Source organism: Cebus imitator, unplaced genomic scaffold, assembly GCF_001604975.1.
Source record: "Cebus imitator isolate Cc_AM_T3 unplaced genomic scaffold, Cebus_imitator-1.0 Scaffold749, whole genome shotgun sequence".
In the NCBI taxonomy this organism is placed as follows: Eukaryota; Metazoa; Chordata; class Mammalia; order Primates; family Cebidae; genus Cebus; species Cebus imitator.
The window spans coordinates 1,170,443-1,194,874 of record NW_016108064.1 but is presented as its reverse complement, the minus strand read 5'-3'; the positions used below and the strand labels follow the sequence as shown (position 1 = coordinate 1,194,874).

At 37.6% G+C, this 24,432-nt stretch overlaps 1 protein-coding gene across 1 annotated transcript in view; it reads left to right on the top strand.

Moving 5' to 3' along the window:
* The first annotated feature begins 829 nt into the window (after positions 1-829).
* Positions 830-24,432, top strand: part of LOC108296861 (vacuolar protein sorting-associated protein 41 homolog) — a 69,689-nt gene continuing 46,086 nt past the window's right edge. Inside the window, exons 1-5 of the mRNA XM_037735198.1 lie at positions 830-880; positions 2,647-2,766; positions 3,900-4,046; positions 9,563-9,629; positions 21,766-21,863. Coding sequence (XP_037591126.1) covers positions 830-880; positions 2,647-2,766; positions 3,900-4,046; positions 9,563-9,629; positions 21,766-21,863 — 483 coding nt within the window. The remainder of the gene's footprint in view (positions 881-2,646; positions 2,767-3,899; positions 4,047-9,562; positions 9,630-21,765; positions 21,864-24,432) is intronic.

The following is a 24,432-nucleotide window of genomic DNA, read 5'->3' as shown; positions in this document are numbered from 1 at the left end:
ATGAATATAATGTGTCTTTCTGTTTATTGAGTTCTCCTTTTATGTCCCTCAATGAAATGTTTTTGTTTTGTCGTGTAGTGACATGTCATGTTCATTATTAGCTTATAAACCTAGATTTTCCTTTGTTTCCAACTTTGTATCCCATAATGCTTAGGCTTACAGCATTTGTTTTCTTATTTTCAAAGTACTCTGGTTACCATATGAATTCCTCTTTATTTGGTCACAAAGGTAGGTAAAACTAGTAAGTAAAGAATCTGATATATGACTTTCAGTTTCTAAGATTCTTTTTTTCCCAAAGATTGAGACTATTTTGTATCATTTTTGTTTTTTGTTGTTCTGTTTTTCTTGTTCTTTGTTACTGATTTCTTGCTTAATTTTGTCATTACATGAAAAGGATAAGAATTAAGTCTTTTGAGTTATTTTCTGGTTTTTAGTATGTCTTCTTATTCATAAGGAATCAGGAGCCAGGGATTATTCCCTGGATAATTCGTATTCTTTTCAAATGCTGAATTTTTCCATAGGTACCTGCCTTTTGCCAGAGTGCCTGCTTTCCTTCCCACCTGGGACAGCTGCAGTGCTGGCTACATGCTTGGGGACCCAAGCCTTTGTGTTTCAGAGTGAGATTGGCAACTCCCCTTTGTTCCTGCCCCGTTACATTGAGTGTGGGGGTTGCTGTAGCATGCTAGTACCTGTCTGACCAACTACTTTCCAGGCAGGCTTTTTCTGGGGGAATGAGTTAAATCATGGCCTTCATTGGGGTCTTATTATTAGCATATTTTATGTAATTTTAACTTGAAATTTGGAGTATATTTAAATTTTTCAACGCAGTATGGACTGTTCTCCTCTTAATACTGCCGTGGTCATTTCTAGGTGGGAATTAGTAAGGGAATGGAATTCGATGCTGTGTCCCACCATGCTGTTTTCCCAGCCATCCAGCCAACCCTTCATTCCAGCAGGTGGTTGTTGAGCACTCACTGTGCTTCACCTATTTCTTACAATCACTGATCACCTCCCCCAGATCCAGGCCAAAGCTGGAAGATAGACATTTTGATCTTGTCAATTCATCATGTTTAAAATAATTGTTGTGGCTGAGCTTGGTTGCTCACACCGGTAATCCCAGCACTTTGGGAGGCCGAGACAGGTGGATCATCTGAGATCAGGAGTTTGAGACCAGCCTGGCCAACATGGTGAAACCCTGTCTCTACTAAAAGTACAAAAATTAGCTGGACGTGGTGGTGGGTGCCTGTAATCCCAGCTACTTGGGAGACTGAGGCAGAAGAATCACTGGAAACTGGAAGGCAAAAGTTGCAGTGAGCCAAGATAGCGCCACGGCACTCCAGCCTGGGTGACAGAGTGAGACTTCGTCTTAAATAAATAAATTAAATAAATAAATAAAAATAGTTGTTTGTAGCTGCCTATCTTTAGTAGAGAGTGATGTTCTCTGTAGCAGGAACTGTATGCTCAGCCTTTCTCCCCCTTTCCTAAATTTCAAACCTGCTCTTTCAAAATGCTGAACACATTCATCATCTCTCTGCGTTTGGACTGATACAGTAGCCTCCCTAGCTCTGTTCTTTGCAAATGGCAGAAAGAGGCTGAATCACGGGCAGGGGACACTCCTGAAGGTCTCTAACTGGGGGGCAGGGAGGCATGGTAGTAGTGACTTCTGAATTGGAACCTGGGATGGGAGGGGACAGGGTGGGTTAGAAGGTCTCTGAGAATATATAGGGTATATCTAATGGGAAGACAGGGCTAAATATGGTCAGAAGAATCCCCTGCATCCATATACTAAGGTGGACTGAAATTGCCTGTAGTGTAGGAATATTAATAATTCTGTTATGGAATCTGTTGTCAGCATTTGCTTTTGAAAGGTAAACGTGCTTCAGGATTACATGCCTTAGGTTATATACTGTATAAATGTCTTTTCTTAAAGGATTTAAATTGAATATATCAAGAAAAACATTTATTGTGTTCTTAATAACTATCACTTTCTAGAATTATATATTTATTAATCTTAGAGGTTTTGACAAGTTATATTTTATATTAAAATTTATCTATCAGGTTTTTAGAAAGATAGAATCTTCCCTTTAAAATAAAGACCATAGATACTATGACATTTTTAAAGAAGCTTAATTTCAAAACAAATTTTTCTTACTTTGTGACATGAATTACTGTTCAAAAGTCATTGTTCAATTATTTGAGTTAAATGAAAAATGTAGACTGCTTCTACTACAGCTTAATCTGTGACTAATATCTTATTTTCAGTGAAAAACTTAAGAGGTTTTGATTTCCCAATTTACAAAATAAATTAGTTCCCGGTCAATCATTTGAAGAACTTTTGCGATACGAATCTTTTGATTAACTAGTGTGCATTATTTTCCATGAATCTTGGTGTTTTGGTGCCACCTTGTGGCTTGGCCTTGTAGTATCTTCAACACTTATCCATTTTAAACAACGTCCTGGGGAGAATATGATGTGCTAGGAATTCTTTTCAAGGTACAAATCATGTACTACTATAAGTGTGTGCTAAAGATGTTGAAAGTGACTTGTTTGTTATTTGGTCACAAGGATAGGTGAAACTAGTAAGTAAGGAATCTGACCTATGATTTTCAGTTTCTAAGATTCTTTGTTTATGCTGTTTGTCCCTAGTTGCTACTGTTTGAACGATCTTGGATGAACAGATGGAAGTCCGTTATTCTGCATGAAGGGGAAGGGAACATAAGGAGTGTGAAGTGGAGAGGCCATCTGATTGCTTGGGCCAATAATATGGTAAGAAACACGCCTCTGTCTTCCTAATGCTTATTCAGTGGCAGAAGAGCAGCCAAGTTGATAGGGCCGTATGCAGGGAAAAGATGCCACTTGCTGTGGTGGTGATTTCCAAAAGGTGAAAGGACGATTGGTATCGTACCTAGGAGGTTAAAGAAATTAGATTGCTTTCGGCTTTCATAATATAGTAATTCCCAACATATTCTGGACTCTATTTTAGAGTAAGAAACCTGAGGCATGGAGAGTAACCAAGAAAATGAAAAGCTATCTTAATAATTGAAGGACTGCATTGGGAATGGGTCTTGAAAATATCATTTGCCTGTTGGCCAAAGGCAAGTAAGAGTTGAAATGAAACAAGTGCAGAATATTGCTGATTTCTCTTTTACTCCCAGTATAATCATAGGGAGAAGTATAGGCCTGCCTGTAAAAAAGCAGATTGTAATTTTCAGTGCTGCACTTTAACTTAAAGTTTACTTGCTATGAATTGGGGCTAGTAGAAAGTTTAAAAAATGATCTTTTTGACATCTGGCATATCTTTCGGAACATCAAGTTATAATTTAGTATATCAGTTCTATTCAGTTTTAAATGGTAGAAACCTGCCTAGACCCTACCTTGTTATTCTGGACTTTTCTTACTTCTCCTGGGTCACAACAGAGGTAGAACAAACCTGTGGCCTCTTGGCACATTTTTAAGTAGCTGCTTGCCTGGTGTTTCCATATAAGAACTTTAAAATGTCAGATGTAGTTGTTTTTCTTTTATGTAGGTGGCTTTTCAGACTCAAAGCCTTCCTAAAAAACAAACTTCATTTTTGTGGTGGAACGATAAAATTAGAAATGTTGCTTGTCTGTCATTTTTGAAATGCAGTTGTTGATATCTGTACGTTTCATATTTGTGTTGGATTTGAGTCACCCATGCCGTCTAAGAAAATCTCCTTTGCCCAGAAGGAAGGGTGGACATTTCCTTGTGGTTTTGGTTCCCACAGGGTTTGTGTAGAGCAGGAGCATTTTCCTTGCATGCTGAGTAAACACTGCTAATATTTCTCAGGGATGGTTATTGGTGGTAGGTAGCGGGGGCTGTTAATAAATTTTCTGTTGCTTTCCTGAGTAGAGTATACCTACTGCTGTTTTATTTTTCAGGGTGTGAAGATTTTTGACATCATCTCAAAGCAAAGAATCACCAATGTGCCCCGGGATGATATAAGTCTTCGCCCAGACATGTATCCCTGCAGCCTCTGCTGGAAGGACAATGTGACACTGATTATTGGCTGGGGGACTTCTGTCAAGGTGGCTTTGCTTGTCTTTATAATAAATCCGTGTTGTTATAGATCCACTGAGGGTGGTCCAGAGGACTGTGAGTCTTGAATGGCTTCTAGGACCCAAATCTTTTCACCTGGATATTCTTGTGACGTGATAACCATTTGTTGCTCAAATTATTTCCTGTGCATAAGTTTTAAGATATATTCTTTCTTTTCCATGGCATATAAAATAGTTTGTGAACTTTTTCATGCTTGGAATGGTGCTGTCCTTTTCAATCTTCTTTTAATTTCTCACATCCCAGCTGGCCTTAGCTATTTACAGAATATGGGGTTAGTTTTGTTGTTTAGTCAGGTTTTCTTCTCTTCATTATTCTTTCCATTTTCCCTTAGCTTTGACCCTTCACTTCTTCATTAGAGTTATTGATGGTGGAGAGAGAAGGTTAAAATTAAATCATCCTGCTGCTTGGTGATAATTTGATGGAGTGGAGGCCCAGACTTATCATCAATAATAAGATTTGGGAATATTTTCTGACGTACAATTATCTGACCCTTATGTGCCTGAGTAAATGAAATTTAGCTGTTCTACAAAAGGGGACCCAAAGCTCATTCACATTTATTTCATGCCTACTAGTGCTTCTGTTATATTCGATACTTGAGAGCCAAAAGTTGTTTCCCTTTTAAAAATATACAGCTTAATTCACACAAAATAAACTAAAACTTAGCTGAGGTGTAAAAATGTCATGAGAGAGTATCCCAGAAATAGCCTCATGAAAGAGCTCAGTTTTGGAGTCAGACAGACCTGGAATCAAGTCCAGCTTCTTCATTTTCCTTGGTGACCCTCTATGAGCCTTACTGTCCTCATCCACAATATGGCAGTGCTAATTGTTCTCACATGACAAGTTTTGGGGAGAAAAAGGTGAGCTAATACATAAAATAGAGTTTCACATAGAACCTGATTTATTGTAATTGCTTAATAAATGTTAGCTTTCATTGTTATATAAAGTTCTAGAAATGACATGAAGTGGACATGGCTATTTAAAATTCACTTTTCTCTCGAAAGGGAAAGCGGAAAAATTATTAATCAGTAATTGTTATTAGCAAAACAAACATTGTTACACTTCAGGCCCTCCCAACCCTTATGTTGTTATCATTCGGGTTCTCTTTTCTTCATGTGATAAATGAACACAACCTGATTTATATTTAGGGTAACAGGAAGGAAACTGTACCTAATAGTGTAGGATGGAAACAGTGATTCACTGGGCTCCCTATTCCATGTGTGTGGTTACTCATCCAATAAATTTATATTCTTAGTACTTTAAAAATGCCTTAAATGGACTAGGTGGCTTGTTAGATTTAAAGTTCCAATTTTCTTTTCTTATGGTGAAAGACAAGGAAAATTAGCCTACAGGAAGATGTAACAAGTTCACTCATTACTTCCAGAAATTCCTTCTCTGATATGCTGAGTAATGGTCCTGAGGATAGCAGGCCCTAATTCCTGGAACCTGTAAATGTTTCCCTTATATGACAAAAAAGTAAATACTACTTCATATAGCAAAAGATGTGTTTAAGTTAAGGATCTTGAGATAAGGGATTATCCTACATTATCTGAGTGGGCTCTAAATGCAATCACAGTTATCCTTATGAGAGGGAGGTAGAGGGAGATGCTACCACGGAAGAGAGAAGGAGAAGGCAGTACCACTGTGAAGGCAGAAATTGGAATGAAGTAGCCAATGAATGGTGGCAGCCGCCAGAAAGCTGGAGAAGACAGCAAATTGTCCCCTCGAGCCTCTAGAGGAAGTACAGCTCTGCCAACACCTTGATTTTGGCTCAGTGAACCTGATTTCAGACTTCTAGCCTGCAAGTTACTACATCTCTGTTGTTTTAAACCACCAAGTGTGGCAGCCTGCTACAGCAGCCGTGGGAAACAAATCCCCTTTCTCTATGCCCAAGTTAAGATCCAGCTTCTATAATATTTTTATGTCAAATATTCCATTTTATTGGAGATTCCATTTTTTCAAACTCAGTTATGGATGTTGAGTACTTCTCAGTGTAGACTCTTAGTGAGTTCTGTTGAAGGAAGAAGAGATAAGGATGTGGTCTTTCTTCAGAGAGAGAAATCTTATTGGGAGAAGAACCCAGAAGCAGTATAATAAAGTGTGCAGTTGGAGCTTACCACTTACTTCATTCATTCATTTGTCCAACAAACATTTACCGTTTGTCTGCATTGTGCCAGGCAGTGTTCTAGTGTTGCAGAACACAAACAGACAAATGCATGAGTTCCTTCCCTTGGGAAATTTATGTTCTAGTGAGGAAGGTGGACCAAAACAAGCAAGTATACCATGTTGAAGGTGGCAAATAAGAAGGTGAACATTTTAACAGGATAATAAGGAAAGGGATTGGGGTAGGTACCATTTAATATAGGATGGTCCAGAGATGGCCTGTCCAATAACTAATATGTCGTTTGGTCAGAGATCTGGAGAGAAAAGTTTTGCAGATCTGTGGAGGGCTGGGGTAGGAGGTGTTAGCAGAAGGAGCGGCAGTGTAAAAATTCTTGAAGCAGATGTGTGATTGGTGTGCTTTTGAGGAACAGCAAGGAAGCTGTTTTTGTGTGAGTGAGTGGAGCAGGGGTGGAGGCGCAGATGATGTTGGAGCCCAAGAGCCCTTGAGAAGTCTTTGGCTTTTAATTTGAATGAGGTAAGAAGTTAGCACAAGGCTTTGAGCTGTTGTGGAGTCAGTTAAGTGATCTAACGTGTGTTTTAGAAGGATCCCTGGTTGCTGTGTGGAGCTAAACAGCAAAGGGGCAGTCAAGGGGGGAGACCAGTTAGGCTACTGCAGTTACCTCCATAAAAAAAAAAAACAAAAAAAAGTTGTCCCTGGTCAGCGTCATGCAGTTGGTGAGAAATGACTGGATCCTAGATATATTTTGATGGTAGACTCTGCAGCATTTATTGACAGTTGGATGTGGGGTATAAGATCACAGTCATCTAACAAACTGGGAGACTATTGATATAGCATGTTTAGAGTGAAAAAGGCAAGATTGGTTTTGGACGTGTCTGCTTGAGAGATGCCTGTTACCCACCCATGTGGAGAAGTAGAGCAGACAATTGGAGGAGGCAGATTCGTGTTCATGGACAAGAACCCACCTATCAGTGACAAAGGGCTTTTATGATCATTGATCTGTGCTTATGCAGGACATGAGCTTAGGGTAGCACTTACCTGTTCACCCACTTTTACCTGCCACTTTCTACTTATGAGACAGGTGCTGGGCTTAGAGCTCAGACCACAGAGCTGAGGAGTGCAGTAGAGCCATGCCCAGCTACCACTAGTGCAATATGTCCTTGTCCTCAAATTGTGGCATGGCCAGCGAGATACCAGTCAGGCCTTGGTGTGAATTCCATTCTGGCCAGGCAGTCCGGCATCATTCCCAGAGCTTCAGTGTCCTCGTCTCTAGATTAGACATAGTAACATTGTCTTTCATAGGTGTTTGAATGCTGGAAGACTGTCAGCCCTCAAGTTCTGTCAGTGTCTCTCAAATCTGTGCACTTCATCTTCCTTTCAAGTCTTTTTGGTGCCAGTCTGTTCCCCCTTAAGCCTGTCCTAAATAGTACAGCTAGAATAATCTAAGTGCAAGTCAGATGAGGTCAGGCCCCTCCTTGCCCATAGGATGACTAATCATAAACATGACTTCCAAGGTTCTGTGTGAGCTGCCTCTCCATTCCTCTCTAGCCTCAGTTCTGTCCCCTTCTTCCCCCATGCCCTCCATTTCTGTCCGATTGAGCTTCCAGTTGAAGGCCCTATGCTGTCACATTGCCCCGTGCCCCTGTGCTGTCTCCTGCTTCAACTTACATGTCACTTCTTCCAGGAAGCCTTCCTGCCCTAGCAGTAGATGCCCCTGCTATGTACTTCCCTGTCACACGTCAGTAAATTGGCTTATTTTAGTGCCTCCCCACTGCACCATAATCTTAAGAAAATAATGGTATCTAGTTCACAAAGCTCTTAGCTCAGGAGTGGTGCCAGTAGCTACCCAAAAAGTGTTCACTAATATGGCCGTTACGTTTGCTTTTTTATTATACTTCAAACCATTTGAAACACTGTTCCTCATGTACTTATATCAGCACATTTAAACAGTTGTCTATTTGGCATTGTGGAATGTGCCAGTAGATAATTTAGTAGGTTTCCTAGTAAATGTGTAAAGAAGAGTGGATAAACTTAAAAGTCTACCAGAGAAGAAAATTGGAGAAATAGGCAATTATATGAAATGTGCAAGAGACAAATGGTAAAAGCAATTAAGAAAGAAGACAGCTGGTCACTTCTAAGTGGAGGCTTCTACCTCTGTAGCCATGGGTTCAAGCCCTGCGTTAGGGAAAGTGAGCACTCTGCATTCACAGAGCTGCTGGAGTGTTGCTCAGCAGCAACTCAGTATACTACGTATATTAAAAAACAAAACCTTACTAAAGTGTACATAGCCATTGATAGCAGTTCTACTTGTAGGAATTTATCCTAAGGAAACAAAAGTCCTAAAGTTTTATATATAAGTATGTTGATTACGCTATTGCTTACAATAGCCATAGAAACAAAAGACTAATGCCACAAAAGGGAGCTGATTAAGTATAGTACATTCATGTAATAAAATGTAGTCATCCCTCAGTATCTGTGGGGGATGGGCTCCAGGATCCCTGTGGATCCTGGGCTCCTCTGATGCTCAAGGCCCTTATATAAAACAATGTAGTATTTGCGTTTAGCCTATGCACATCCTCCTGTATACTTTAAATCTTCTGTAGATTACTTATAATACCTGGTACAATGCCTACACCTCACTTCATTTGCACAGACTTAATGAAGTAGTTGGTGTGCAGCAAAAATCAAGTTTTGCTTTTTGGAATTTTGTGGGATTTTTTTTTTTTTTTAATATTTCTGATCCTTGGTTGGTTAAATCCATGAATGTAGAATTTATGGATGCAGAATCCATGGACATGGAGGCTCCACTGTACTATAAAGACTTTACAGAATTATGTTGCAGAAGAATATTTAAATACTATATTGAATTATTTGTATTAAATTGTCAGGTTAATAAGAGTAGCTTTCATAAAAAAAAAAAAAGATTATTAATGGTCTTCTGTTTGTGCTGGAACAATGACTAATGCTTGTTTTCCCCTTAGAATTTTTCCATGTTTTAGAATTTTCCATACCATAGTTAAACTTAGTGGTAGCAGCTATAAAAGAACACCATGTAAAGAAAAAGGAAAAAAAACCCTCATCACTGACAAAAGTTGTGCTTGGATCAGTACTTGACTTCAGGCTCAGTCTCACCAGGAAAGCTGAACTTACATGAATGAGACTTTATTGAGGAATAATGTTACAGAATATAAGTAGTGATTGCTATATGTCATTTACATTAGTTTCTGTTATTTAAGCCATAGGGTAGATTGTCTCCATCTGCAGTGCTATGTGGTTAATTTAACAAAGATATCATATAATGGATAAAATGTTATGAAGAATTTTCCATCAAATGAATAAAAAATAACCTGCGAACTTGTTTTCCAGATATGCTCAGTGAAGGAACGGCATGCCAGTGAAATGAGGGATTTACCAAGTCGATATGTTGAAATAGGTATGGCTCCAACACTTGCCTTCTGTGGATGTAAAACTTGATTCAAAATTTTCATCTTCATTAATCTCACCCAGACTGCCATAGTCTTTTACCTGGACCCCTGCTGCAGCCTCCTGACTGGTTTATCTTCTTCTGCTGTGAATTACTCTCATCTAGTCTCCCCACTGCTGTCAAAATCAAATACCGATCAGATCTTGTCATCATCCTTCAGTTCTTCCACATTGTTCTCAGGGTACAGATGGGACTCTTCAGTGGACCACAGGGATCTATGTTGGCCCCTACCGTCCTCTCCAGCTGCAGCTCACACCAAGCTTCTCCTTGGTCTCTATGCTGCAGCCACACTGAACCTGTCCGTGCCTCCTCTTCCCCTTGTCTAGCATATTCTTCAGCTTGAATGTTGCTTTCCTGGGAAAGCCACAGTACCTCCCTGACTGAGTCAAGTCTTCTCATTTTAGGCTCACTGCAGGCTTCCCCTTTCTAGCACTTGTCACGGGTACCAGTGATCCTGTGATTATTCAATGCATTTCTGTCTTTTCTACCTGACTGTCACCTTCTTGCAAGCACAGGCAGGGCCTGTTTTTGCTCACTGTTTGTATCTTGAGGACCTGGCACAATACTTGCACATGGAAGGTGCTTAATAATATTGAGTTGAGTGAATCAGTGACTCTGGGAAACAACTGTTCGGGAGAAGTATGCGCCCTAGATGATATACTATGACTTTTATATTTTATTTTTTAGAAAAATTATAAAAAATATAATGATATTGCCCTAGATGATATACCATGACTTTTATATTTTATATTTTGTAAAAATTATTCTGAGGAAAAATTTGCCATATTATAAGTCAGCTGAAAAGTTCATTTGCCCATTTGGTTGGTGGATGGGTATTATAAATTTAATGGGTTATTCTGCCAAGGTGAAGTTGAAATAAATCATTTGCACATTACTATATTTATGTAAACAGAAAGACATACATTACTCACATGGCTAATGTGGTTGTAACATTTAAATATGGGCAATTTTGTACTTGAAGTCAGAAGTTGGTGGTAGAGTTTTAATCTTTTTTTTTTTTTTTTAACCGTATTAGGATAAATACTGAGTTCAGATTGCTCAGTGTACTGACAGAGTAGATATATGAAGAATGTAGTACTGCTGGGAAAAACCGAGGACCAAGATAAGAGAGAAAACTGATAGATTATGTAGATAATTGTTTCAGTATCTTTTTCTTCTTTCCTTGCCTACCAGAAAATAAAAACAAAAACAAAAGCCTCTCAACATCTCAGTACAATGTCCTGAGAGATTAGTATTTGAATATTTTAAATTGTCAAGGAGGTATAAAAATGTAACAGTTGTCATCTTCTTTCCTTAGTTGATATTTATTGATCATGTACTAAGTGTGGGGCATGTGCTATGTACATAAACTGTGGTAATTCACGTTACTTTCACAGGAACTCTTGAAGTGCAGGTAGTGTGCTTCTTATTCTAGAGATGAAGAAATTGAGGTTCTAGAGGTAAATGACCTGTCCAAGATCTTACTGCTATAGCATTAAAATTGATAGAATCTAACTCTACAGAACAACCAAAAAGCTTCCAGGGAGGCAAGGAAGTTTGCTGAAATGTGTGATCTTGATGAGGTTACTTAACCTTCTTGACCATCCTTTTCTCACCTGTTAAATGGAGATGATAATATCTACCTTTCAGGATGTAGATATTATGGGAATTAGCTATTGTGGGAATTAGACGTGGCATAAGAAATGTGCCTAACATGGTACTTGGCATGAAGTAGATGCTCACTAAACCATTATCATTGTTATCACCATGCAGACTTCCATCCCAACTCTGTGACTGCTGATAGCTGGCTCAGTGGTGGCCCTATTAGCCTAGAACCCTGGGATCGCATTATTACAGTGTAGTTCATCTACACTGTAATTTCCGTGAAATAGACCATATGTGGGTACTAACGGTGTCACATTACTGACATTTTACTACTATGGTTAATAGTTAAGTACCATTTTTTCCCCTCCTAAGAGTAAACCTTTAAGAATATAAGCCATTTCCACAGCAGGAGGCAAAGTGGTTTGGATAAGAGTCCGTGAGTAGGATAACAGAAAGGGAAATATTAGGAGGTCTGGATTACAGTTTCCTTTAGCCCTGAATAGTGTGAGCCACTGTGCTTTGGTAAATGAGGTGAAAATTGCATTAAGATTAAAGAAATATGTATAGCTGTACATTTCTTAGAAGCCAAGTATTTATAACTCTTTCTTACAACTCAAGACTCTCAAAAATAGCACAAAAGTTGTTCCTGTCACATAGGATATTGATTTATTCTGTTAAATGAAAATAATGATATAATGAAGATTAAGCTTTTTGGTCAATCACCAACACATGAAGAGATTCTCTATACACAGGGCTTTAGAGACGTCATTTTTTCTTTCAGACGGCATTGTTAAAAATAGGTTGTGGGTTGTGCCTGGCATCCATGTTTTAACTTCACTTGCATCTCTTGTATTCTCACAGGACTCCCTGATCCTCTGGTACTTTTCACCAAAGTCTTCCATCATCTCTGTGGTGTGGTATCTGGAAAGCTGACATCATGATGTTGGGAAATGAAGCCAATGTTTGTGTGTCATTTTCTAGGAGTTTTCTGCCAGGGACAGTTGACTTACATGCAAGGAATTAATGATTGACTTCTTGGTCTTAATTTCATATGGAATTTTGTTTAAAAAATAATAATTGAGATAAACAACTCTATGAGAATCTATATAGAATGACAAGCCAGGAAGAAAGAGAGGAAAAAGACGGGAATTCTTTTTTTAATTTTCATTATTGTTTGTATCTTCAGTTGATCATCTACTGTGGACTTCGTTTAGCACATCATTCTTTTTTCAGTCTCTTAATTGAAAAAACAATGACCTGAAAATTGAAGATCTGTTTTCATAGTGGAGGACAGTTATGAGATAATTGTTTCCTAGATCTAAGTATCTCTCTTTTATCTACCTGTTATCATTTTGATTCAGCTATATGGTTTAGAGTAGTGGGATCTTTGTGTGTGTGCGCTCATGAGTGATGTGGTTTCATCTCTTAGCCTGAGTCTTGATAGAGATGATGACACCTGATATTCTTCAATGTGTTTTTACTTAAGGGTCTAGGTATGTATGGTTTTCTGTTCTGTTGTAGATAGTTCAGTTTAAATCTCTGTAATGTATTTATTCTTCTGTTCTGCATTGAAAATTTTCCTTAACATTTTATTATGAAATTTTCTTTAAACAAAGAAAAGAACTTTGTAGTGAATAGAACCTCCAAGATTCTGCAGTTAGGATTTTACTGTATTTGCTTTAGTACATACCTGTTCATCTATTCGTTCCTCCTTTTGGGCGGGATATAGCAACTCTTTCCTGCTCAGTACTGTAGACTCAGGTTTTTGTTGTTAATGGAATTAATGAAGTTTCTCCATAATAAGTAATGTTAAGAAATCTGAAGCACCTGAAGTAACAAATATATCTTGTTCCTTATAGAACCACCACCATCAAACAGTGCTAAATACACTGCAAACAGAATGTCATCTAATCTTCACAGTATGCAAGTGGGTAGTGGCTACTGTCCTCCTAGTGTAGGTGAAGCTGATGTGCGGAAGGGTGAGGTAACCTGCTCAAGATTATTCATAAACAAAAAAGGCAGGTTTTGCACTTAGGTGTGCCTAGCTGTAAAGCTGTTGCTCATAATCATGGTGCCACACAGTGCTTCCCATGTTTCCTTTACCCAGCCCCTGGCCTTTATTTGCAGAGACTTTTTCCAGGCATTCAGATACAAACTACTGCAGAAATGCTCTAGAATCTGAAGACCCTTTTTCTGTATCAGTGATGATGGCTGCTCACCTATTTTAGATGAAATGGAAATGCAGTAGATTTGTTTTTTTTATTTTGGTTCAGAGAAATATATCATTTGGAGAAGTAGAAATTATATTTTCACTTGCTTTATCCTGAGATTGAGAGCTTTTTTTCATTGCTTCTCCTCCACATTTTTAGAGAATTTATATAACATGGTTGCCTTGGATGACCTTCAGAATTGTTTTTAAGGAAAAGGAACCAAACCTAGATTATGCTTCTTTCAACCCTTTTAAAAACAAGAAAAGCCTTTCTTTGCCATATTTTAGTGTTTGACTTAAATTTAGTTGATGCAACAAGGTAGTTTTATATTTATAACATAAAGTGTAACATTTGCTTGGAACCTTGTGATTAGCAGGTCATTGACCATTTCCTTTTCTTTTATGTAACCAGTATGCCTTAATCTGCTCACTAAATATTCCTCATCATTGCTGTTTCAGGAGTGCTAAAATTTCATAGGTGAGATAATCATATCAGCTTAGTGTTGTCATTTAATTGGCAATAATTTGCTGAATCTTGATTATAAAATATGGAATTAAATTGCAAACTAAATGTAAGTGGTTTCTGACCTGTGTATACTGTTGGGCTCCTGTCTGATTTGAATGCTTTTGTTATTTTGTCCATTAGTCATTCTTTTCAATTTCACTTCCTGTATCAGATCTTCTCCATAATGTGCTGATATAAAGCATTGTGAAGTCAGTTTTCCTTTAATATGTCTGCTTCGTAGCACAGCCCTAAAGCGGTTAAAGTGCTGTGATTTCCAAATGTATTTTCAGTGATAAGTGGTCATGCTGACAAAATGTCCAAACTTATTGAAAAGTCTGTGGGCATTATATCCAGTCGATTATGAAATACTAATGTCTGGTGACTAAGGGGCCAGAATCTCTTGGGAACAAGGTACTATCTGTCATAAAGGGCCCTCAATGCTTTTTCATAAATGACTATAAGACAATGAAACGTAATTGTTCTTATTTGTAAATTGCTTGACAAACTTTTTTTATTGCTTTTCAATTGTTTTTTTTTTTATCAAAAATGAAGTCATCTACCTACTACTTGTAACCAGCTTGCTTCATAACATGTTATTTTCCTGTATTGTTAAGTAACTACCTCAAAAAAAAAAAAAAAAAAAAAAAAAACAAAAGGCAATAAAATACCTGGGAATACAACTAACAAAGATGGTAAAGGACCTCTTCAAGGAGAACTACAAACCACTGCTCAACGAAATAAGAGAGGACACAGACAGATGGAGAAATATTCCATGTTCATGGTTAGGAAGAATCAATATCGTGAAAATGGCCATACTGCCCAAAGTAATTTACAGATTCAACACTATCCCCATTAAGCTACCAGTGACCTTCTTCACAGAACTGGAAAAAAACTACCTTAGGTTTATGTGGAACCAAAAGAGAGCCCACATAGCCAAGTCAATTCTAAGCAAAAAGAACCAAGCTGGAGGCATCACACTACTTGACTTCAATCTATACTACAAGGCTACAGTAATCAAAAAAGCATGGTACTGGTACCAAAACAGAGATATAGACCAATGGAACAGAACAGAGGCCTCGGAGGTAAAGCCACACATCTACAACTATCTGATCTTTGACAAACCTGACAAAAACAAGTAATGGGGAAAGGATTCCCTGTGTAATAAATGATGTTGGGAAAACTGGCTAGCCATGTGCAGAAAGCAGAAACTGGACCCCTTCCTGACACCTTACACTAAAATTAACTCCAGACAGATTAAAGACTTAAACATAAGACCTAACACCATAAAAACCCTAGAAGAAAATCTGGGCAAAACCATTGAGGACATAGGCATAGGCAAGGACTTCATGACCAAAACACCAAAAGCCTTGGCAACAAAAGCCAAAATAGACAAATGGGACCTAGTCTAACTCCACAGCTTCTGCACAGCAAAAGAAACAGTCATTAGAGTGAATGGGCAACCAATAGAAGAAAAAATTTGAAAAAATTTTTCAAATTTTTCAATTGAAAAAATTTTTTCAATCTACCCATCTGACAAAGGGCTAATATCCAGAATCTACAAAGAACTAAAGCAGATTTACAAGAAAAAAGCCAATTCAAAAGTGGGCAAAGGATATGAACAGACACTTTACAAAAGAAGACATAGATGAGGCCAACAAACATGAAAAAATGCTCATCATCACTGGTCATTAGAGAAATGCAAATCAAAACTACATTGAGATACTATCTCATGCCAGTTAGAATGGCAATCATTAAAAAATCTGGAGACAACAGATGCTGGAGAGGATGTGGAGAAATAGGAACACTTTTACACTGTCGGTGGGAGTGTAAATTAGTTCAACCGTTGTGGAAGACAGTGTGGCAATTCCTCAAGGACCTAGATATAGAAATTCCATTTGACCCAACAATCCCATTACTGGGTCTATATCCAAAGGATTATAAATTGTTCTATTAAAAGGACACATGCACGTGAATGTTCATTGCAGCACTGTTTACAATAGCAATGACTTGGAACCAACCCACATGCCCATCGATGATAGACTACACAGGGAAAATGTGGCACATATATACCATGGAATACTATGCAGCCATAAAAAATGATGAGTTTGTGTCCTTTGTAGGGACATGGTTGAACTTGGAAAGCATCATTCTCAGCAAATTGACACAAGAACAGAAAATCAAACACCTCATGTTCTCACTCATAGGCAAGTGTTGAACAATGAGAACACATGGACACAGGGAGGGGAGCATCACACACTGGGGTCTGCAGGGGGGAACTAGGGGATCGACAACAGGGGACAGGGTGTTGGGGAGGGATAGCATGGGGAGAAATGCCAGATATAGGTGATGGGGAGAAAGGCAGCAAACCACACTGCCATGTATGTACCTATGCAACAATTTTGCATGCTCTTCACAGGTACCCCAAAATCTAAAATGCAATAAAATATATGTATATATATATATATATATATATATATATATATATATATATTTTTTTTTTTTTTTTTTTAAGAAAAAAGGGACAAAAGAAACAGGTCCAGGTAACACCAGGGAGTAGCCAAGCCAGGAAATGTCAGAAAGCCATATTTTTCATAGCAAATGGAAACAGCAGAAGAGAGAGCTCTAAGAGTTCAATAATTGTCATTTCATCTAAAAAGCAAACACCAGAAAAGTACCAAGGCCAAATCCATACGAAGTGTTAAGAAAAAGTGAGTAAGAAGCAGACATACCAGAGACACATCTACACAATAGATCACAACTGTAATTTCCTGTTTCAGAAGTAGCTACAAAACATCTTTAAAAAGTGATGTAAGAAATCACAATTTGAAAATCTCAAATTAGGTGACAAAAGCTCATTTCAAGAATTGAAGACTGAACCTGAAGGAAAATAAGAACAAATAGACACAAAGATAATGCTGATAAGAGGAATAGAAGGCAAACAGGAAAATTGTAAAAATCACAAAGCAATAAGAAAAAGATTTAAGTTTAAGTGATAAATATCGAAGACAGGAAAAGATGATTCAGCCTACCAATAAAGAGTCTCTGAGGAAAAAATATAACAAGAGAATGGAACAAATACTATAGACAATGTCAAGAAAAATTTCACAAAAATATAAAGAAACAGAAGTTTAAATTATAAATTAAAATAGCACACTGTGTATCTGAAAATAGTGACTCATGATGAGCAACACCAAGATAATAGTCTCATGAAATTACTGAACTTTAAAGAGAAAGAGAAAAACTTGGGCATCTAGACATGCACTGTCAAACGTGGTAACCATTAGCCACTGTAGCTGTTAAGCCTTTGTGTGTGGCTAATGTAGCTAGTGTGGCTTGATATGTGCTTCATACAGAGTTCCAAAGACAGTCTAGAAATAAAAGGTAAAATATCTCATTCATAATTTTTTATATTCTTACATGTTGAAATAATATTTTAGGTATGTTATATATTATTAAAATGTCACCTCTTTTTTTGAACTCTTTATCATGGTGTATTAGTCCATTTTTGCGTTGCTGTAAAGAAATACCTGAGACTGGGTAATTTATAAAGAAAAGAGGTTTAATTTTCATGGCCCTGCGGGCTGTACAGGAAGCACGGTGCTGGCATCTGCTTGGCTTCTGGGAAGGCCTCAGGAAATTTACAATCATGGTGGAAGGCGAAGTGGGAGAAGGAACCTCACGTGGGCAGAGCAGGAGCAAGAGTCAAGGGTAGATACTACACACTTTTAAACCAGCAGATCTTGTGAGGACTCACTATCGTGAGGACAATGCCAAGAGGATGGTGCTAAAACATTCGTGAGAAATGACCATTTGCGAGAAAGCCATTCCCATGATCTAATCACCTCCCACCAGGCCCCACCTCCAACCTGGGGATTACAGTTCAACATGAGATTTGGGCAGGAACACACATCCAAGCTATATCACTCAGCTACTGGGAAATTTTAAATTACATATGTCATTTTGTATTGGCCCGCATTGTATTTCCACGGTGCAGCTGATCAAGAACTCTAGCCTCCCTTTTGGATGAGGACTGTGTACAAAATCGTGTTCATCTCATCCTCATTCTGGATCTAGAAGACCTTGCTAAATATAATTTTCCTGTGAATATAGTCCTTTTGAAACTCCCCTTTGCTCTCTTACTCTACTAGTATCTGTCTTTTTTCTTGAGTTATTTCTAGCATGTCTAGGAATGCTTTATCCTTCTGAATAAAGCTGAATACAGAAGTCCTTCCACCTCCATTAGGAGGAGAAAGGCTGTGCCTCAGCTATAATGCCCACCATAGTGTAAGGCCATCATCTAGTTGAACATAGCACATTCCTTGCAGGGCCCTCGAGCCTCAGCTGACTTTCTAGATGACCTTGATCTGAAGTAAAGCCATTAATTTTGTGGCTACCTTTAGGAACTCTGCCTGCATTTTTCACTCCAAAAAAAAAAATCTTTCCAGTTTGTTTTAGTATATTTCCTCCCCAGCAGAATTTGTGTTTCTTTTCTTTGTGATTTATCTTTTCCAGATAATCAGGTTAAAAATGAGCTTCTGTGGTATTAGATCTGACAGACACCTGTATTCAAACTGAGTCTCCTTTAGGAAAACAAAATACTTTTATTTAAATTAATAGAGTCATTTTTATATAGAATAGAATAAAATTTTAGTGAAGTAAATAAACTGAAACTTCCATTGGTCTGCTGAAAATTTGAAATATAAAGTCTGTAATTTATTTTACAAAGTCTATCCATAGCTTTTATATATTTTATGTGTATTTTTTACAAGAATACATATTATCATCAACATTTCTTTCCCTAAATCTGTATGAAGAATACTCCTTATACCTTCATGTTCATTTTGACACCATTGTCTGCAGCCAGCCCTTCTGGGACTCAGCATTAATATAAAAAATAAACTAAATCTTGTTAAATCTAAAAGCAATCATATTTTGTTACATTAGTAAAGACTAATGGAAAAACAAGACACCACCATTTATTCTAAAATGTCTTACTTTGTGGCAGAATAGCTGCAGACATTCTCCTAAATCAGCAACTCACATTAGGACTGAGTTCTTTATTACACAAGATCATTACTAGTGGGTATTAATGGAGATGAATTGCTGAGTGGGAGAGTACCCAGAGCCAGATAAATGGCCATTATTTTGGAACTCTTAATTTGAGAATCATGCTGAGTATTACTATAATTGCAATTTTGTTTTCTATAAGAGATTTTTGTTGATATTAGGGAATTGCTCTTTTTTTTTAATGTTAGGGAATTACTTTAACAAAAAGATAAATTTAGTTTCAGTCTTATCCAAATGTTGATTACTTGCTTACCTGTGCCTCTGGGAGTCTTGACAGTATTATTTTCGTGTACCACATCTTTATAATTAATGTTTTTGTCAGTTTGTACTTTAGCCACTGCATATAGTCTCTGTCCAAATTATTATTCTCAATTAGTAAAATTTGTCAAGGTTTAGTACTTAACAAATAAGTATTTACTATAACATCTGGAATTGAGAAGTGTACAGCTGCAGTTTTTCTTTATTTTCTTTTAGAACACATTAGAGTTTCTATCATGTTCTTAATTAGAGAACAGGAAATTTTCTGTCTTATTAATGCGAGCTATTGTGGACTGGGGAGTTCGGATGTAGAGAAGGAAAGATTTAGGTAGCATTATTTTATAGCTTCTCTGTTCTGTATCTTATAGCTCATTCCCAAAAACCTAGGCCTTTGATGTGTATTTGGCTGCCTTTAGGAAAAGCACTGACAGTGCCTGTCATTGAGACTAGGCAGCCTTTTTGGCATTGCAAATGGGGAGAATACCTCCTTCTCCCACCACTTCTTTTGTGATTAGATGTTTTCCCTTGGGTGCTTGTGACAGACAAGCACAGCAAAGCCTTGTGATTCCTATAAGAATCTGTGATTCTCTGCTCTTCACCCAAGTTGCTGGTAAGGGAACTGTATGTGTAGTATTTCAAAAATGGAATGTGATTTAGTGAAACAGAATGCAAGTCCACTTCTGCCAATCAGAGATTAGTAACCTCAGAAGTGGTGATAACCAAAACCTCTTGTTAATATGTCGTATGTCTTATAGAATGTGAAACTGCCATCTCTTTCATCACTGGGTCCTGTGTGGCCCCATACTGTTTAATATCATCTGTACATTCTGGCTCTCCACCACCCCCTGCTTCACTGCCCACATGCATACAGCACTGTGAGCTTCTCTAGAACTTTCTCCAGCTTGGTTACGTGAGAAACACTGTCTCTGTCCATGTGGTGAAGATTGAGGTGGTTCTCCAAATAAGCTCTTTTGTGAACATTTATCACATTACCCCTTTGCCAAAACTACTCTTAAGTACCTGGATAACCACATTTGGTTCAAGTCTACAGAAGTTAAGGAAAAATGTGTTTGTGGCAGAGCTGGGATCAGAGCACTTGCTCTTGAACTTCCATTGTATGGTTCTTTAATTGAGGACAAAGCAGATGAAATGTTATCTTTTATAAGTTTGTGTTGCTAATTATTATATTTTTAAATTGTGGTAACAGCTGTGTAAGGAGGATCATTAAGGGTCAGCAAAGACTAGGAACACTAAGTGATCTGCAAGGAAAAGGAAGAGGAGGACAAAGAATTCAGTAACCCTCATTTCATCTGTATTAGGGATTTTATTTCTGCTGTCATTCTCTCATAGACAGAAAAACTTAAAATGACTTGTCCAAGTTCAATTTAGTGGAAGTTATAACCCAAAATTTCTTACTCAGCATTCAATACTGGCTCTAGTATGATACATTGAGGTCCCCTAATTGGGAAAAGAGTGTGGAAGTTAGCTAAATCTGCAGAACTGTGGAGAAGATCCAAATGAAGAAACTCTTAGAAAATGTGGTGGGTCAGAATGGGAGTTTACTCCCAAATGAATCTGTTAAGTATAGAGTATGATTTCTGGAAGGAAATCTGCAATACCACTATGGTATCAGTTAGCTTCTGCTCTGAAACAAGCCACTCCCAAAATCAGTCATTTAAAATAACGATTATTTATATTTTATAGCAGCTAATCATTAGAATCATATAATAATAATAATCTATGTACTTCTACTGACCTTTCTGTCAGATCTTTGGGGTCCAGTGCAGTTAAAGTCACATACTTCTTAACTGATGCAATGTCTTCTACATTTTAAATGGACTATTTTTTAAAGGGAAAGAGAAATTTATTATTTTTCTTTAACCTTTATTTCACCTAAGAAATAGTGATGTTTCATCATAAAGTAATCTGCATTTACACATCTTTTTTTTAACTTCGATCTCTTTAAATAATACCCCCCTCATAGTGTTTCACAATCACAGATAACATTCTTTTTGACCTTTGTGCCACTGTAATGCTCCAGTTGAGAAAAACAAACTCAGAAATTTTTTTTAAAAAATTATTATTGTTACTAATTGTAGTTTACATTCCTTTTATGGGTTTCAAACTGTCTCCATAGAGTCTGCGTTATTTTGAACTACCTGAGCACAGTGTCACCCATGACCATTCGTGCTGCTATTGTTGTTGGATTCATCTTTGTTTGTCATGGAAATTTGCAAGTGTACTTTCCCACATATTCTTTTCCAGCATTGATTATTGTGAAGCACTTGCAGTGCTGAGTCATGAAAGTGTGTTCAACGGTGTCCCCTTTATGTTAGCTTTTAAAAAGAGTTCCACTGGCATTCACAGTCAGTATGTTCTTCCAGATGCGTGTTGCTATTTGCTCCTGTTAATGATGACTCCTGTATCCCTTTTGTTTGCAGTGTCTCAGTTTGAAACTGAATTCTACATCAGTGGACTTGCACCTCTCTGTGATCAGCTTGTTGTACTTTCCTACGTGAAGGAGATTTCTGAAAAAACGGTAATTATTTTCTCCCCAAATACAAAGGCATGTGGAGGTTAACTTTTAGCATTACACCCAGATCAGGCTGTCCATCAGTGGCATACGCTATAATCTGAGCAGAACTTTCTGACCTATAAAATAAGGTTGGCAGAGATTACCCTTTAGACCTGACATATTTACCTTCCAGAAATTCTACTCGTTGCCTGCCTTTGTTCCTGTTGCTGAGCAAAAAAAGGCTCATTTTTTTCTTTTTTTTTTTTTAACTCTCGGTATATTAGTCAAAAGGAATGAAGGATTCCTCTTGCTGAAAGGGGAAGAAACTAAGCCGACACTGTGCAGAAGTGACAGCAGTGAGGTTGATCGACAGCAGCAACAGGGGTCCCTGTGGTCAGAGGGAATTACAGAAAGGGCATTTCATTATTTTCTTTGGTCCGGACAAATTTTTTTACTTCCCAGTGGCCTAGTGATTCTAAGTAGCTTGATTATGGCTTTGAAATGGATTGTTGTGAAATCTCAATCATCAGTGCAAATAGTGGTCCATCAAAATGTGTGGCTAATAAAAAGCAGCAGATGATCTAAATTTTGTTGTGCGTGTCTTTGGAAGAAGCTTATATATTGCCCAGTGGAGGGGCATGCACACTCAGTCTCCTTTTGAATCTGAGGTCAGTCCCGTTTCCAGCTTGTCTTTATTGTGAGAGTCCAGGGGTCCTGCCAGCACAAGGATAGGGGTGGCTCCAAGGCATAAACAAGGAGAGCTTACTATAAAGGATTTTCCTTTGGATGCTGTATATAAAAGAAATATAATTGATTCTCCTTTACAGTAAGTAGGCAAGTGGGCTATCCTTGTTTGTATCCTTTTTTTTTTTTTTTCTTTTCAAATGGCAAGAAATAAAATGGGGGAGAAAATCCCTGGGAGCCCTGGTTTTGAAGTGGTAGCTGCTCTTGAGCATTTCTCTGAGCGAGCACTTGCGTTAGGAAGCCATCACTATAGTAACCTGAAGCTCTGGGTGCCCATGTTGCTAGGCAATGAAATGCTATAGACTGAAGTGAACACTCAGACCTACTGAAATCAATAGGGTTGGCTTCTAGCCCTATTGCAGGACATCAGTTTATTATTATTTTATTATTTTTTTTTGAAAATAAAGAAAAGCAGTGGCTCCTGGGGGAGTAAATACAACGCTTTTTGAGGAGGAATGTGGGAATGATTGAGAATGTGATTGGAAGAAATAAGGGAAGAAGCAGTAAAATGAAAAAGGAGAAGCTTAATAAACAACTGAGCAAAGAAAGAAAGGAAATCTTTGTTAATAAAAGAGTATTTGAAGGGAGTAAATGTCAAAGACAGGCCAACCTCATAGAGCACATAGAAAATGGACTTTTCCAGAAGAAGAAATGAGGGTTTTGAAGATGACTGGAAAATATATGTGTCAGTTTATATACATAGTCATTTTATAGAACACTAAAGTACACCTTAAATCCTTAAACACAGAATAAACTCATAAAATTAAGGCAAAAGGAACAAAGAGGTAAGCTTTGGGCCATCCCCTTCCCCTTTTGTTTTTTCATACTGAAAAGTTGGTTTAGTGACATTGAATAAAATTTGTTCTATATCATTGAGTATTACCCCCAATTGTTACCCACCAAATATCCGCCTGATACCTTTCACATACGTGCATGTTTTCACGTAGTTGCAGGGATAGTCACATGCTACTCTGCATTCCCCTGTTTCCATGACCATTATTGCATTCTCCCTGCATATGTATGTATACTTTCCGTCATCATTGTGTTTAGTGGTTGTGTACTCTTCCATCTGCTTGTACACTTTATTAAGATGTTTTCCTAGTATTTTACTTTTCTTTTATTCATTGATAAAGCACATGTGTGTTAGGAATTGTGTTGGGCACTGGTGATCAAAGATGAACAAAACCAGATTTCTGCTCTTAGGGAGTTCACAGGTAAGGGCTGTTTGGCCAGGGAACAAAACTATAAAATGAGATGTCACATTGCTGATGCTTTTCTCACACATATAAAAGAGCCTTTTCTATGGTTGGGTGAAGTAGTTTTTTTTTATTTTGTTCAAAGTATTTTTTTATTTTGCTATTCTGATTTTGATATTTTTTGTTATTGTTGCAGTTCAATTTTTAAATATATTTGTTTTTTTCCATTTTTTTCAGTTTCAAAATTTAGAAATTTCTCATTTTTCCACAGATCCAATAGATTTTTCTTCACTAGTTGATCTTTTATAGTTGCTATTTTATTTTCGGAATGTTTTCAATGAAGGAGATACAAAAGCCAGTGTAATTGCTACTTAGTGAATCAAACAAAATTGGTTAAAGGCAGCTAGGCTTACATTCTTATTTAGGAAACATGAAGAACTGGATATAGTTCTGGATTTTTTTCTGTTCTGTTCCTGTCTTCTATGTCATCCCTGTACTAGTGTCATACTGCTGTAGGTACTGTTGCTTTGGAAAATGACTCAGGTGTATGTTTTATGCCTGTATGCTGAATACTCAAAAAGCATGAACTTTAAAATAGACTTGATTTCAGTTCCAAAGTTCACCATGCCCTGTTTTTTTTTTTTTTTTTTTTT